Genomic DNA, 12,343 nt, shown 5'->3' with positions numbered 1-12,343 from the left:
TAAAACAGTAATGTAAAATAACTTATTTGCGATTTGAAGAAAAACACTTATAAAAAGTAGGGACAAAACATCTAGATTTACAGTGTAGCAGCACTATGATTTGGATTTTTGATTATGGTGAGAGATTTTTCATATGCAAATACTGTTTTAATTTTCCTATAGGTTCGTAACTTGCTTTTTTGTTTGTACTTTTATTGTCATCATGTAATGTTTATGTGCTATGTATTTCAAAGGATTGTTCTAATTTACCTGTCGCTGTTTCAATGATTTTTTTGTCATTCTGAGATTTATGGGTTTTCCATATATTTCCCACATTCATATTTTTTAAAATATGTTTTATGTCTATTACCAAGTTGTCTTTTCCCTTCCCATCAAGATGTATTCCAGTTTTATAAGCTTCATGAACTACGAATTTGGATTAGAATTATTTATTTTGATCCAATATTTGATCATATATTTTAAGCTTGTTGCTAGAAGAGGATGTCTTGCCAACTGCAGCAGGCTTGGCAAATTACTTGCTTTGCTATTTATTTCAGAAGGTATTTGCGGAAATGTATTTGCACTTTTTCCATTGTGTAGGCAGATTAGCCATACGACGTGATTTGTTGATGTTCGAACACTTTTTAGTATGTTTTGATTGGAATCAGTATTTCTGAGAATAGCACTAAAATAATTACTACTTTGTACTTACATATACAAATAATAACTCCCTCATACGTACACACGAAATTCGAGCCCGCAATCAAGAGGACAACGTGTATCACCAGTCTTAACACCCTCACATCTAGCTCCTTACCCTCTACTAACTCAAACCTACATTGTATTAACCCGTTCACCACCAGTTCCCTCTTTTCATCACAACTTCACAAAACAATTCAATTTTGATCATACATCCACAGTTACAAAGAGATTGCTCAACTTTTTTTTTCCCAACATCAAAAACCAGAAACAGATTTCAATATAAATCTCCTACAACACTGAAACTATAACTCAACCTTTTCGTCACCAGTTTCCTATTTTCATCACTAATTCATAAAATAGTTCCGTTTATAGTCTGCACTTTCCTTCAGAAGATTGGCACAAAAATATCCAAAGTTTTTGAGTACAAACTGAAAATTTACTCAAATTTTGACCATGGGCTCCAAAATTAGGCTTCATTTATAAAAATCAAAATGAGATGGGGCAAGAAATTCTGGTGGTGAGAAGGTTGAATTATATTCACAGTAACGCTGTGGCGTATGATTGATATCACAATGTCGCATAGTGATAATAAGAACCGAATTTATAATGCGTGTCGTTTTCAAACTTGTCTGGGCCGATATGATGTAACCTAAATGGACGCTTTTTAATCAGGCTGAAGTATATTTTTGTCGTTCCAGACACCCGACTAGGACAATACCGTTGCTGCACTATGATTTCAGATTGACATGCTGTATTTTGCGATGGCAACATGTTCACGGGCGAAGCATGCATGCATACACAACATCCCGAGTGACGGGTTCGTTTAATATTACTAGATAAACAGGTATCCAATTTGCTTAGTAAGACATCGGCCAAGTGATTGGCAGCGCGAGCTTCCAACCTGCAGTCGCGTTTCAGCTGGTGGTTCCTTGAAATAATGAAAACAAGCCGTAGTTTTTACTGGCAACAATCCCCGATTCAAGCTCAATAACAGCTGGCCTGAAAGTTTCAATGTGTTGATGATATAGTGGAGATATTTTAAGCAGTTTTTTCATTAGTCTTTGAGTGAAACGTATTTTTTTTATTTGGTGCAGCTCCTAATTTACATAGTGAGCCCCTGTTACAAAAGGGAAGCAATAAATAAATAAAGAAAAATGCGCAGTTTGAAATGAAACAATTTTGAACGCAATAAAATCACGCGAAAAACTCCAGGCTCCAGCAAGAAATTGTTAGATATTGGGTTAGAACATGATTATATATGCTTTATATCAAAGACATTAACATGTGGAGGCCATTTCATAACGGATATACTCAACATTTCGTTTTCATCCAATACAATATTTTCCTTTGAAAAATCACGACCCGCACACCCGTACGATGTTCGCGCCTTCGGCGCTCGTTGGTCCCTCAGAGAGTAAAAAGAATCCCCTCTCAAGGAAAATGATACCTAATATCATTTAATAGTTTTGGGATTCATTTTAGGCGTCTTTGTATGTTTATTATGTATATAGCGAACCGAAGTGCCACTGTCATACCAACCAAGGGTTCATTACAATGGCCTCAATTGAAATCTCAATGGAAAGGAGGCTTTGCAATCTGATAGCCTTTTGCAATATACAGTGTTGACTGCACTGAACGGCAATTGTCATGTCTGACATAACTATTAATATATATATACAAATCCGTGCAATTAAGAATTCTTGGCGATCGAGAATCGGTAGACAGATTTTAATATTTTGTGTGTAGCTTTTTGGTATACTGTATATTGCAAGAACTAATAAAAGTAGCATCTAGCGAGTTGTCAATAAATGGGAACGTGTACAACATATTATTTAATGTTATTTTATATACATATATATACGTTCACACTTAAGAAATAATCCTAAATCAAGACAAGAAAACTCTTGCATAATTATGATTGAGAACAGAATATTTTAATGTACAACAATAAATACGTTTAAATAAAGTCTCATCATGCATGCGTTTACTTATTACTACAGATAGGTTTGCAGAAATTCTTCTTTAAATATGTTCAAATATTACTTGAACTTTGAGTCAACGGCGACCTGAAAAAAAATAATTTAATGTAAGTAATTTGGATTGACCAAAATATGTATGCATGTTTGTGTTGAGAAAAGAATGGATGTAAGGAGAGATGAAAGTCGAACATCAGAATAATATGAATCATATACACCATGTGATTTGGTAAGTACATTTTGCTTCTATATGTCAATTTGTCTGATATGTGATACAGGGAGATAATTTACATATGTATGGTGTTATGAGAAAGGTATAAATGGAAATTCACGTGTAGTATAAGATGGCCTACCTTTTAATTCACACAAAGGTACCGTTGAGCATCGTAACATGGAGTATCATCTAATTTCCATTTATTATTATGGAACCTAGGAGTATAAATGGCGAAAAATTATCATCACTCTGTGGCCACTTTTACAGCTGTTCCATGCCGAAATAGCGATGAATGTAGTATTTGTAAAAATCATAACTTTGAGCGATTTTAATAGGCATAGATGTCAGTAACATACAACACTGCAGATTGGTTGCATGGTGACGAATTCGAATGTAGGACAGAGTGGTTCGATGCGCTTGACTACAAGAAGGGATTGTGATTGCATTGCACATCGGTCAGTAATTTCCTATTCAAGTCATGAACGCTGATTATTGACCTCCACTTTGGTAACTATTTGTTTAATTCAAGGATTTGGTAGTAAGTCGTTGGTTCTACACTGTCCATATTCACGCACATATGAGAGGCGGCGGCACGACATTTTGCATTAAAGGGCGAGATCTGGTCACCGACCTTGCGCCGAGGGCGAGACCTAACTAGGGGGTCCGCTGGCAAGAATTTTAAATCTAGACTCTAGACGCTATTCCCTGCATTTTAAGGAGCAAATTTTGCTGACACAGAGGTTTCAGCTTGATTTTGGAGAGGCACATTTATCGGAAATACATTATTATATTATTCGAACTCACCACAACTGGATGCAAGAACCACTACCATTGGGCTCATTAACATGAAACAAAGATGGATCAACTTCCATGAATGTGCCATCACTGAATATTATCGTACTGCCTAAAATGACGCCATCAACCCAGAAGTCAACATACTCTCCATTCGCACTAAGCGCACTCACTGCTAAATTCAAGCTAACGCCATCAGTAATTCTATATGGTGATGCACACTGGAATGGACGTGCTTGTTCCGAACTGATCAGAAGCGCAGCTGTAAATAATGGGGTGAAAATTGAACATCAAAATACTATCTCACCAAAAATGTATGTCAAAATAACCATACCGTGGCCTGTAATGCTACAAGTATTGTCTCATCAAATACTAACGCGACTATCTTTCTCGGAATGAAACAATCGTAACAATAATAAAAAACAAAACAAAAAACAAACAAACATTTAGTTTGTCCTAGGGTTTTTATACAACAACATTAGTGATTCCTATTTTCTTTTTATCCAGAATTCTTTTTTTTTGGTGATAAACAACTATTTTCGACGTTTGAATTAAAACGGCTGTCTCAGAGTTGATATATTGAAATTCAACTTTCTATAAGATGTTTTTACACGGTGCACACAGAGGATCAACATACGACAACATTCAATAAACAAATTTAGATTTACTTAACCCGAACACAGATACTTCTGAGGATCGTCACATGGCGTATCATCTAACTTCCATTCACCATAACGGTACCTAAGAATAATAGCAATAATAATAAAAATAATAAATTTATTTGATAAAATGTAATGATATTAAATATGCGCTACAGATTTAAAACTTACATACATCAAGTATGTAGGGTGTATGAAATGTTCAAATCATGCCAAAATGTGGAAAACATTGTTGATGTACATGTATGACGAACAACACACTTGCAATTGGACTCACCACAACTGGATGCAAGCACCACTCCTATTTGGCTCATTTCGATGAAACAACGACGAATCAACAGCCATTCTTGTACCATCACTGAATATTATTGTACTGCCTGCAATAATTCCATCAACCCAGAAATCGACATACTCTCGGTTGACGATAAGCTCATTCACTGCCAAATCCAAACTTGCTTGATTATACACTTTGTATGGCGAGGCACAGTGAATATTTTCCGGAATTAACTCTTCCGTGCTGATCACGATCCCAGCTGTAGAGAGAAAAAAATAGATAAATACCCTATAAAGCCATAGCCATACAGAATACTAGACTCTCTTAATGCCTTTACAAGTACACTCATTTCACTGAACTATATGTCTTTATATATAAACGTTTCGAAAATGAAAAAAATCACTACAACACTCCCTTAAATCTCTCAATCAATCGACTGTTATTTTCCTGAAATATTAGTTAGGTTATGTGAAATTGAATTCCAATACAAACAACATGAACGGTCGAAAAGAAAAATATTGTGTAGCTGTGAACGAATTTGAAAGAAATGGATTTACCACACTTGCCCATCTTTTTATCGATTAGCTTGTTGATATTTATTCCTGTGTTGGATTTGAAACAATTTGAACTCGGGATCTAGTGACGATGAGCTTGGTATAACAACCCCGCCGCCATCAGTAAACGAAGTAATACAATATACAATACCAAGTGATTTTCCAAAAAATAAAAAACGTGTTCATATTTTGTTGCCGTTTGTGGGTTTAATATTTGTGTTAGCGTCATGGCGCTCACTTGCGTTCTCCTGTCATATGTACACATAGTGATCAACATTCAATATGGTTTACTTAACCCGAACACAGGTACTTCTGAGGATCGTCACATGTCGTATCATCTAATTTCCATTCACCATAACGGTACCTGGAAATAAAAACTCGCATATTACAATTGATAAAATATATCTGGGACAGTGTCTAATGTGACACAACGTTATTTGCTTCAACATTTGCAAGGCGCCAGAATCTACACATGTATAACTGAACAACACACTTGCAATTGGACTCACCACAACTGGATGCAAGCACCACTCCCATTTGGTTCTTTTCGATGAAACAACGACGAATCAACAGACATTCTTGTACCATCACTGAATGTTATTGTACTGCCAGAAATAGTGCCATCAATCCAGAAATCGACATACTCTCCGTTCGCAATAAGCTCATTCACTGCGAAATCCAAACTTGCTTGATTGTACACTCTGTACGGCGAGGCACAGTGAATATTTTCCGGAATTGACTCTTCCGTGCTGATAACGATACCAGCTGTAAAGGGAAAAAAATACGTCTGCATTCGATCAAGCCATTCCTCAACATAATGAGATAAATCATGGAATAAACACTGTACGGTTAGGCACAGTGAATATTTCGCGGAATATTTTTTGTTCATACTGAACCCATAACCAGAAATTTCTTTTTCACAATAGTCTAAATGCAAGAATACCAAAATCTGCATTTAATGTGCATGTGGCATGTGCTTCTCATGCAATCAGAACAACCCATTGCGGGACTTTATACACTAACTGTTTTCTCTACGGACTATTATATAGAGCATATGACACGGAAAGAACCACTAAAACATGGTTCTTACCCAACGAACAAAGTAAAAAGCATTCTACCTATTGAGCCACATGGAACAAGTTGTTAGGCATTGGCTATTTGATGTTTAAAATGTTATCATAAATGTTCACGTGCTGAACATTATGCGGATCTGGCGAATAGATTCCACTACAATTTCGGTACTGACTCCAAAAGACGTATTGCATTCATGCATTACGAGATAAACGTTCGAAAACTATTTTACTATATTCCATTTAACAATAGAAGCATAGTTCCTTTTTTTATTATGAATTTTGTGTAGAATGTATCGAGAATTGTGGACATAACCCATACTTTATATCTAAGAAGAGTTTTATACGAGGGTTTTGTTTGAGATTGTAGGTTCCACTCTTATGGTCGACTGCACACTCAGGATTGCAAAATGACGTATATTCTACCCACTTGCCAGGCTCGCGGCATTCATATTTGGGACAATGGCGTTCATAAACAAAATGCCACCCCTGAGTTTGTTTCATGAGAAGCACAATCTCAATTGGAACACTATTTTTTAATTTGGTTGATTTTTTATTTCTTTTAAGCGAACACAGCGTGGTGTGACAAGCAGACACAAACAAGTTGTATTAATATAACAACCAACATAATAAATTGACTGCCAATTATATTTCGCACAAATCATTTGTAGAGTACTAACCTTCATAACTGTCATTCCAATTACTCAGTACCCTGCTCTGTCCATTGACCACAGTTCCTAAGTACAACGAAGTTAACAAATAGATAAGGTTGCAATGACTAACCATGCTGACTGTATCAGTGACAACAAACTGATGTGTTAGTTTTTAGGTGTTCCTTATTTATATCCAGGTATAAATTTAACACAGGAAATTACGAAAGTGTGTTAGTTTAATAATATTGATTATGGAATAGAAAATTCTTTATGGTTTAAAATGTCCAGGAAATTATGCAACAATTATTTTTAATCGAATCCGTGTTTTGTTATTTTTGTCCAATCATCCATGTGATGGATAAGGGGGTTGAAACGTCGGATAAGGGGGTTGAAACTTCGGATAAGGGGGTTGAAACTTCGGATAAGGGGGTTGAAACGTCGGATAAGGGGGTTGAAGCTACATGAATATTCCACGTGAACACAAATCATGAGCAAACAAATTGTGTTTGCTTTTCATAATTGTCATAACTTCGGACCGTAATTGAAGTTGTGAAATGACCCAGGACGATATTCGTAGTAGGATAGACGTACTATAGATAGCAAAGTATTGGTCATAACATTACAGAATATTCTTAAACTTTGGAAGTGACACTGGCATAAACATAACACAATGGAAAGCTTACCACACAATCTTAAAAAGAGAAAGGGGTGCGATTTATATTTTCGAAGTTTCAAAAGCTTACCAACAAATAATAATATTCATTTAAATACTTCATCATAATGAGTGTCCGTCATTAATTGCATGACATCATCACTTACAAGGTGAAGCTGTAAGTATGCATGCTGCTTATAGTAGGGTCAGTCAGTACCTGTGGCACATTTTGTGGGTCTCCAATGGTTTGCCAAGTGGAGGTGTATGTGCTTACGTCAGACACCTGTACAGGGGGTTGGAACTAATGATGAGATGTTAGGCTAAGGACTCAACCTAGGCAGTATGAAGTATCATTAATCAGGGGTTGAGATTGAATATATGATAAAGATGTCCACACTACAGACAGACTTGTGACAATCCTTCCCAGACTGGGGCCCGGCGGCAGACTATGAATGTTGTTTTGATGACTCTCTGTATTTGTGCATGTCCGTGAATCATCATGGTGGTCAATGTACTTACATAACACAAACAATGAGAACTACCTGCCCTAGAAGTTTCTGGTTTTAAATTCGATTCTAAGCCAGAAACCCATCGGTTTCGTGGTTCTCCATTACTTATGTTGTGTGTATGCACGATTGTTGGTCTTGTTTTCCAAAAGGAACAGGCACATGACTGCCACTGGTAAGCAGTAAATATGCAGTGAGACCACCCTGGGCTTAGGTGGAGATTGGGGAGATCATGCACACGTTTTTTAAAGTTTGGACACCGTTAAAATGATGATTTGGTGTCAAACAGATGTGATTCTAATGTCACAGATAGTTGTCACATTACAGGATATTATATATTTTAGCGTAAATCAAATCGTGCGTTCATCGGGGTCGTCTAGGTACCTTTTAGAAATAGTTCAGTGGTCTGAGAATAAATATAACTGATATTTCAATGATTACATCATTGTACAAACTTTCAACTTTTTTGTTTCAATAAAACTATTTTTTTTCTGTAGACAAACTGTCAATGGATTAGCAATCTTCGTTAAATTTTTGGCTACAGGTCATGCTGTAATCCATCCAACTTCTTTTTAGTGAATTACAGTGATTTGACGTATTTTAGGATCATCTTGATTTGTGTTCTACTCACCAATGATACATCATGATTTACTTCGTCACACTGTTGGCTTAGTGATTAGTAATCATATTGCAAACATTTCCAACGACTCTGGCAAACCTGAGAAGCTAAAATAACAAAACCAACGTTCATATGTGGGGGGGGGGGTAGTCTACTGGTGTTTTTCATATTTTACTATGTCGATCATGGGGGATTTTAAAAGTGAAATTATAATTATTTGTTCTTTATGGTTTGACAGTCACAAATCCGGAACAATGATGATATGCAATTCACATGCACTTTATTGTAACCTAACACCATGATTCGTTCTTGATAGGTTAAATACAACACACTATTTCCGCTTAAATGAGAACTGCATTGGGATGAAAGATTAAATTTCTGCACACTAATGATTAAATAAAAGCTGATGTACATTCTGACTGACTATAAAAATATTGACTTGATGCATTATTTTATTATTGGCTTTGCCAGAGACCAATGATGGTTTTGGGTTCTAATACTTAAAATGTCAATGTTATATTATCTGATACCCAGTGCATACAACAAATTGGGTTTATATAGTGTTAAGGAAATAGATTAATCTGTCGGGTTTATACTTGCAATAACATTAATTTGTTGATCTACACAGTTGTTGATCTACACTGACATTGAAATACTATCTTTGTCATTGGACAAGTTTGAATTTTCACTTTATAATTCATATGATGGTACATAAGACCAAATAAAACACGGGACATTTGTTAAATTGATAGGCATTATAAAATAAAATTGTCTTTATGCCATCGAAATGCTATAATAATGCAACAGGAAATAGTGCAACAATTATTTGTAATTGAATCACTGTATTTAGGTAATCAAGTGCAGTCGACCATGAGTGTATGTGGATTGGGTGTTGAAATCAAATTGATATCATCTACTGTTTACGAAACTGTGTACAAATCCCCAACTCTTCCACAGTAGGTAATAAGGTGGTTGGTCCATAAGATTACTTAGTCGAAATTATAAAATAGGTATAAAGCTCGTAACTGGCTGCATCTCATGTATGGGTGACCAGATATAACAATTCCCTTGACCACTGGAAAGTGTAGGCAAGCTTTGCAGCACTAAAGATAGGCCTTTGAGAAAAGTATTTTATGGGAGTCATCATTGGCAATGTTCCTTTCCAAACACAGTGTGGCGTTGATTGCAGACATGATGTTTCCTTCTGTGGATGGAGGTTTCTTATCTGATTAGCCACGTGGCAAATGAAGTCTGCGAGTTTGGGTATAGAGGCATAGAAAAGATGCCTCTGGTATCGCCAATGACCCTGGTATGACCGTAAGGACAGGAACATAGTGCTTGCCACTCCCTCTGCACTAATCTGAGGATAAGGATACATATATAAGTGCAATAGCTCTGGTGTCACGAACATGGCTGTCTGGGGAATTGACATTTTAGTAGTAAACAACCAATTCAACTCAACCAGAATGGTGCTACCAGTGTCATCTGTGTGTAGTTTAACAGCTCATTGAGTGTTGTTAATATCATCGGAAATGAGGTTTGATGTGAAATCTGTCATTCCATGTCCAAAGTCTGCATCTGTGATAGCGAATAAACTATCGTGTTGTGGAACCCCTTTGATTGGACTGTAATGTTTTGCAGTGCAAACTTGTCGCTGATTTCCACTGTCAAACTGTTCAGGAGCCTCGACCTTTCCCCTCTTTGTTGAGGCAGGTTGCTGTTTTGACATTGTTGCACCTCACTCCACACAACTGCATTTGATGTGAGGATGAAAGGTAAAGAGGGTAAACTGAACAAGTTTCTGGACTGTGTTCCATAGACCCCAAGTCTGTACTATGTACGTCCATATATGAAGTACCCTGGAACGAAACTCAGACATAAACAGAGACCGGACCAGTAGTAAAGAATGTCAAAAGCTGAATGCATCCTTTAGATTCCTTGGCCCTAGAAAGGTCACCCCCTGTAGCAAGTTTGGGCTGGGGGTGTCTTTCGGCCATATGGAATATGGTAACCATGTTGAGCTAGTGTGAGCGGGTCGGTGAATGTTCCTGTAGATATGCACGAGATTACTTCACATAAAAAGGGTTATCCCAGAGAATAAGCCCATGAGAGTGTCTGCACGAAATCCATGACACACTGTGCAGAGTACCGTACATACAAGGTACACTAGACCAGGCCAGATATAGTATAGGAGCAGGATGTTGTATATGCAAAAGTGCAAACACAGGACCATTGTTGAAATATCTAAGATAAACACAGCAGAACTGACTGGACCATGTAATATGTACGATTGAGATCTATCGCTAGCCTCACCTCTAACCTACATTGGTACATGAAACTAGAAGATAATTCACAACATGATGACATAACATCCATTGCCAGAAATAGACAATAGAATCTGGTCAAATAGAGATTTCCTGTCTATCCAATTGCAGTGACTATAATTACATGCAAAATTATTCAAGACAACGGATGATGTCATAGACTTTAAAGGTCTATTGTTTAGCCTAATTGAGAGTCTATTGTTACGTTAAGTAGTTCACAGCTTGGGGTTGGAAACAATAGTAAGTGAGGTAATCTTTTGTTTCATTTGTTCTGTGCCTACTTGTATTTGTCAGCTGATCATATGAAGCCATGTAATAAATGGTTATGGTTACCAGAAGACAATATACCCTTAGGTACACTCTTAAGATGGCATTGAAGACAGTCACCTGTTATATACTTTATACAAAAATATGTGGACAGACTAATCTTGTTAATATCATTGTGGTTGTCAATGGCGATTGGTATGCAAATTACGTTTGTCTGACGCATTACAATACAAAAGTCGAGACTGTTGTGGAATAATACACAACTCACGGATAGACAGTGTGATAAAACCCCTTCTTTATAAAGAGGAAAAACGGCTGATACAATATATTGATCTTGTGGTCTGACCTTCAGCATCAAAAGCAGTATGGCGATAGTAGTTCACGTTCGAAAAGTGGGATAATTTTTAACACGAAATAACGGACATAAAATAAATCTTGATTCAGGTTACTTCCTGTTGTTAATTGGATAAAAACAGTTATATTTGCTAACAACTGGATCGTACATCTGTGTAAAAAATGCATGAATTTTAACTCTAATTTGGGCAGCGAATACTGCGTCTACAACTGCGTCAGCTGCATCGCCGTGTTCATTGAACCAGAGAGTATCCAGAACGAAGCAAACAAACTTGAACAGTCACCTGCGTTACTGCATTTACCTATTTTTAAAAATAGAGTCTGGCACACAATTACATATCGTCCATTGGTAATACACTGGGCCAGTGTAGAATTTATCATCAGGTTTTACGGCAAGTTGGGCATTTAATGGTGGAGATTTAATGGAAACATCTATAACATATGGAAAGCTTGGAACGTCACCTGTCTATTACGAAGCACACAAAAGTGAAAAAATGAAAAATATAAACTCAAAATTAAATTTTGTTTTAATATATGTTTATGCAATGCATTCTCTATGGCACATCCTGTGATGTTTATTTGACTGGGAAACACTGGCCAGGGCGGAAGTCGGCCATCTTGTCCACTCATTTCTGGCGATGAGTCGAGTAGAAGATGCAGGGTCAACAAAAACAAATGACCATCACCACTACAGTGTTTTCAAATGGTCAGCCATATTACTTTGAATCACAGAAAAATATGACATGCA

At 36.7% G+C, this 12,343-nt stretch overlaps 1 protein-coding gene across 1 annotated transcript; it reads right to left on the bottom strand.

Moving 5' to 3' along the window:
• Nucleotides 1–2,593: 2,593 nt before the first annotated feature.
• Nucleotides 2,594–7,025, bottom strand: LOC102801312 (uncharacterized). Its single transcript, XM_006813727.3, has 8 exons — nucleotides 6,901–7,025; nucleotides 5,660–5,915; nucleotides 5,447–5,514; nucleotides 4,600–4,855; nucleotides 4,337–4,404; nucleotides 3,676–3,925; nucleotides 3,011–3,086; nucleotides 2,594–2,747 (listed from the first exon to the last, which is right to left on the bottom strand). Exons 1-7 carry the CDS (start codon nucleotides 7,004–7,006, stop codon nucleotides 3,014–3,016), a joined length of 1,077 nt encoding a protein of 358 aa, XP_006813790.2. The 5' UTR covers nucleotides 7,007–7,025; the 3' UTR covers nucleotides 2,594–2,747; nucleotides 3,011–3,013.
• Between the last annotated feature and the right edge of the window lie 5,318 nt (nucleotides 7,026–12,343).

Source organism: Saccoglossus kowalevskii, chromosome 9 (assembly GCF_978046115.1).
Source record: "Saccoglossus kowalevskii chromosome 9, keSacKowa6.1, whole genome shotgun sequence".
Classification (NCBI taxonomy): Eukaryota; Metazoa; Hemichordata; class Enteropneusta; family Harrimaniidae; genus Saccoglossus; species Saccoglossus kowalevskii.
This window is presented reverse-complemented; position numbering and strand designations above follow the sequence as displayed.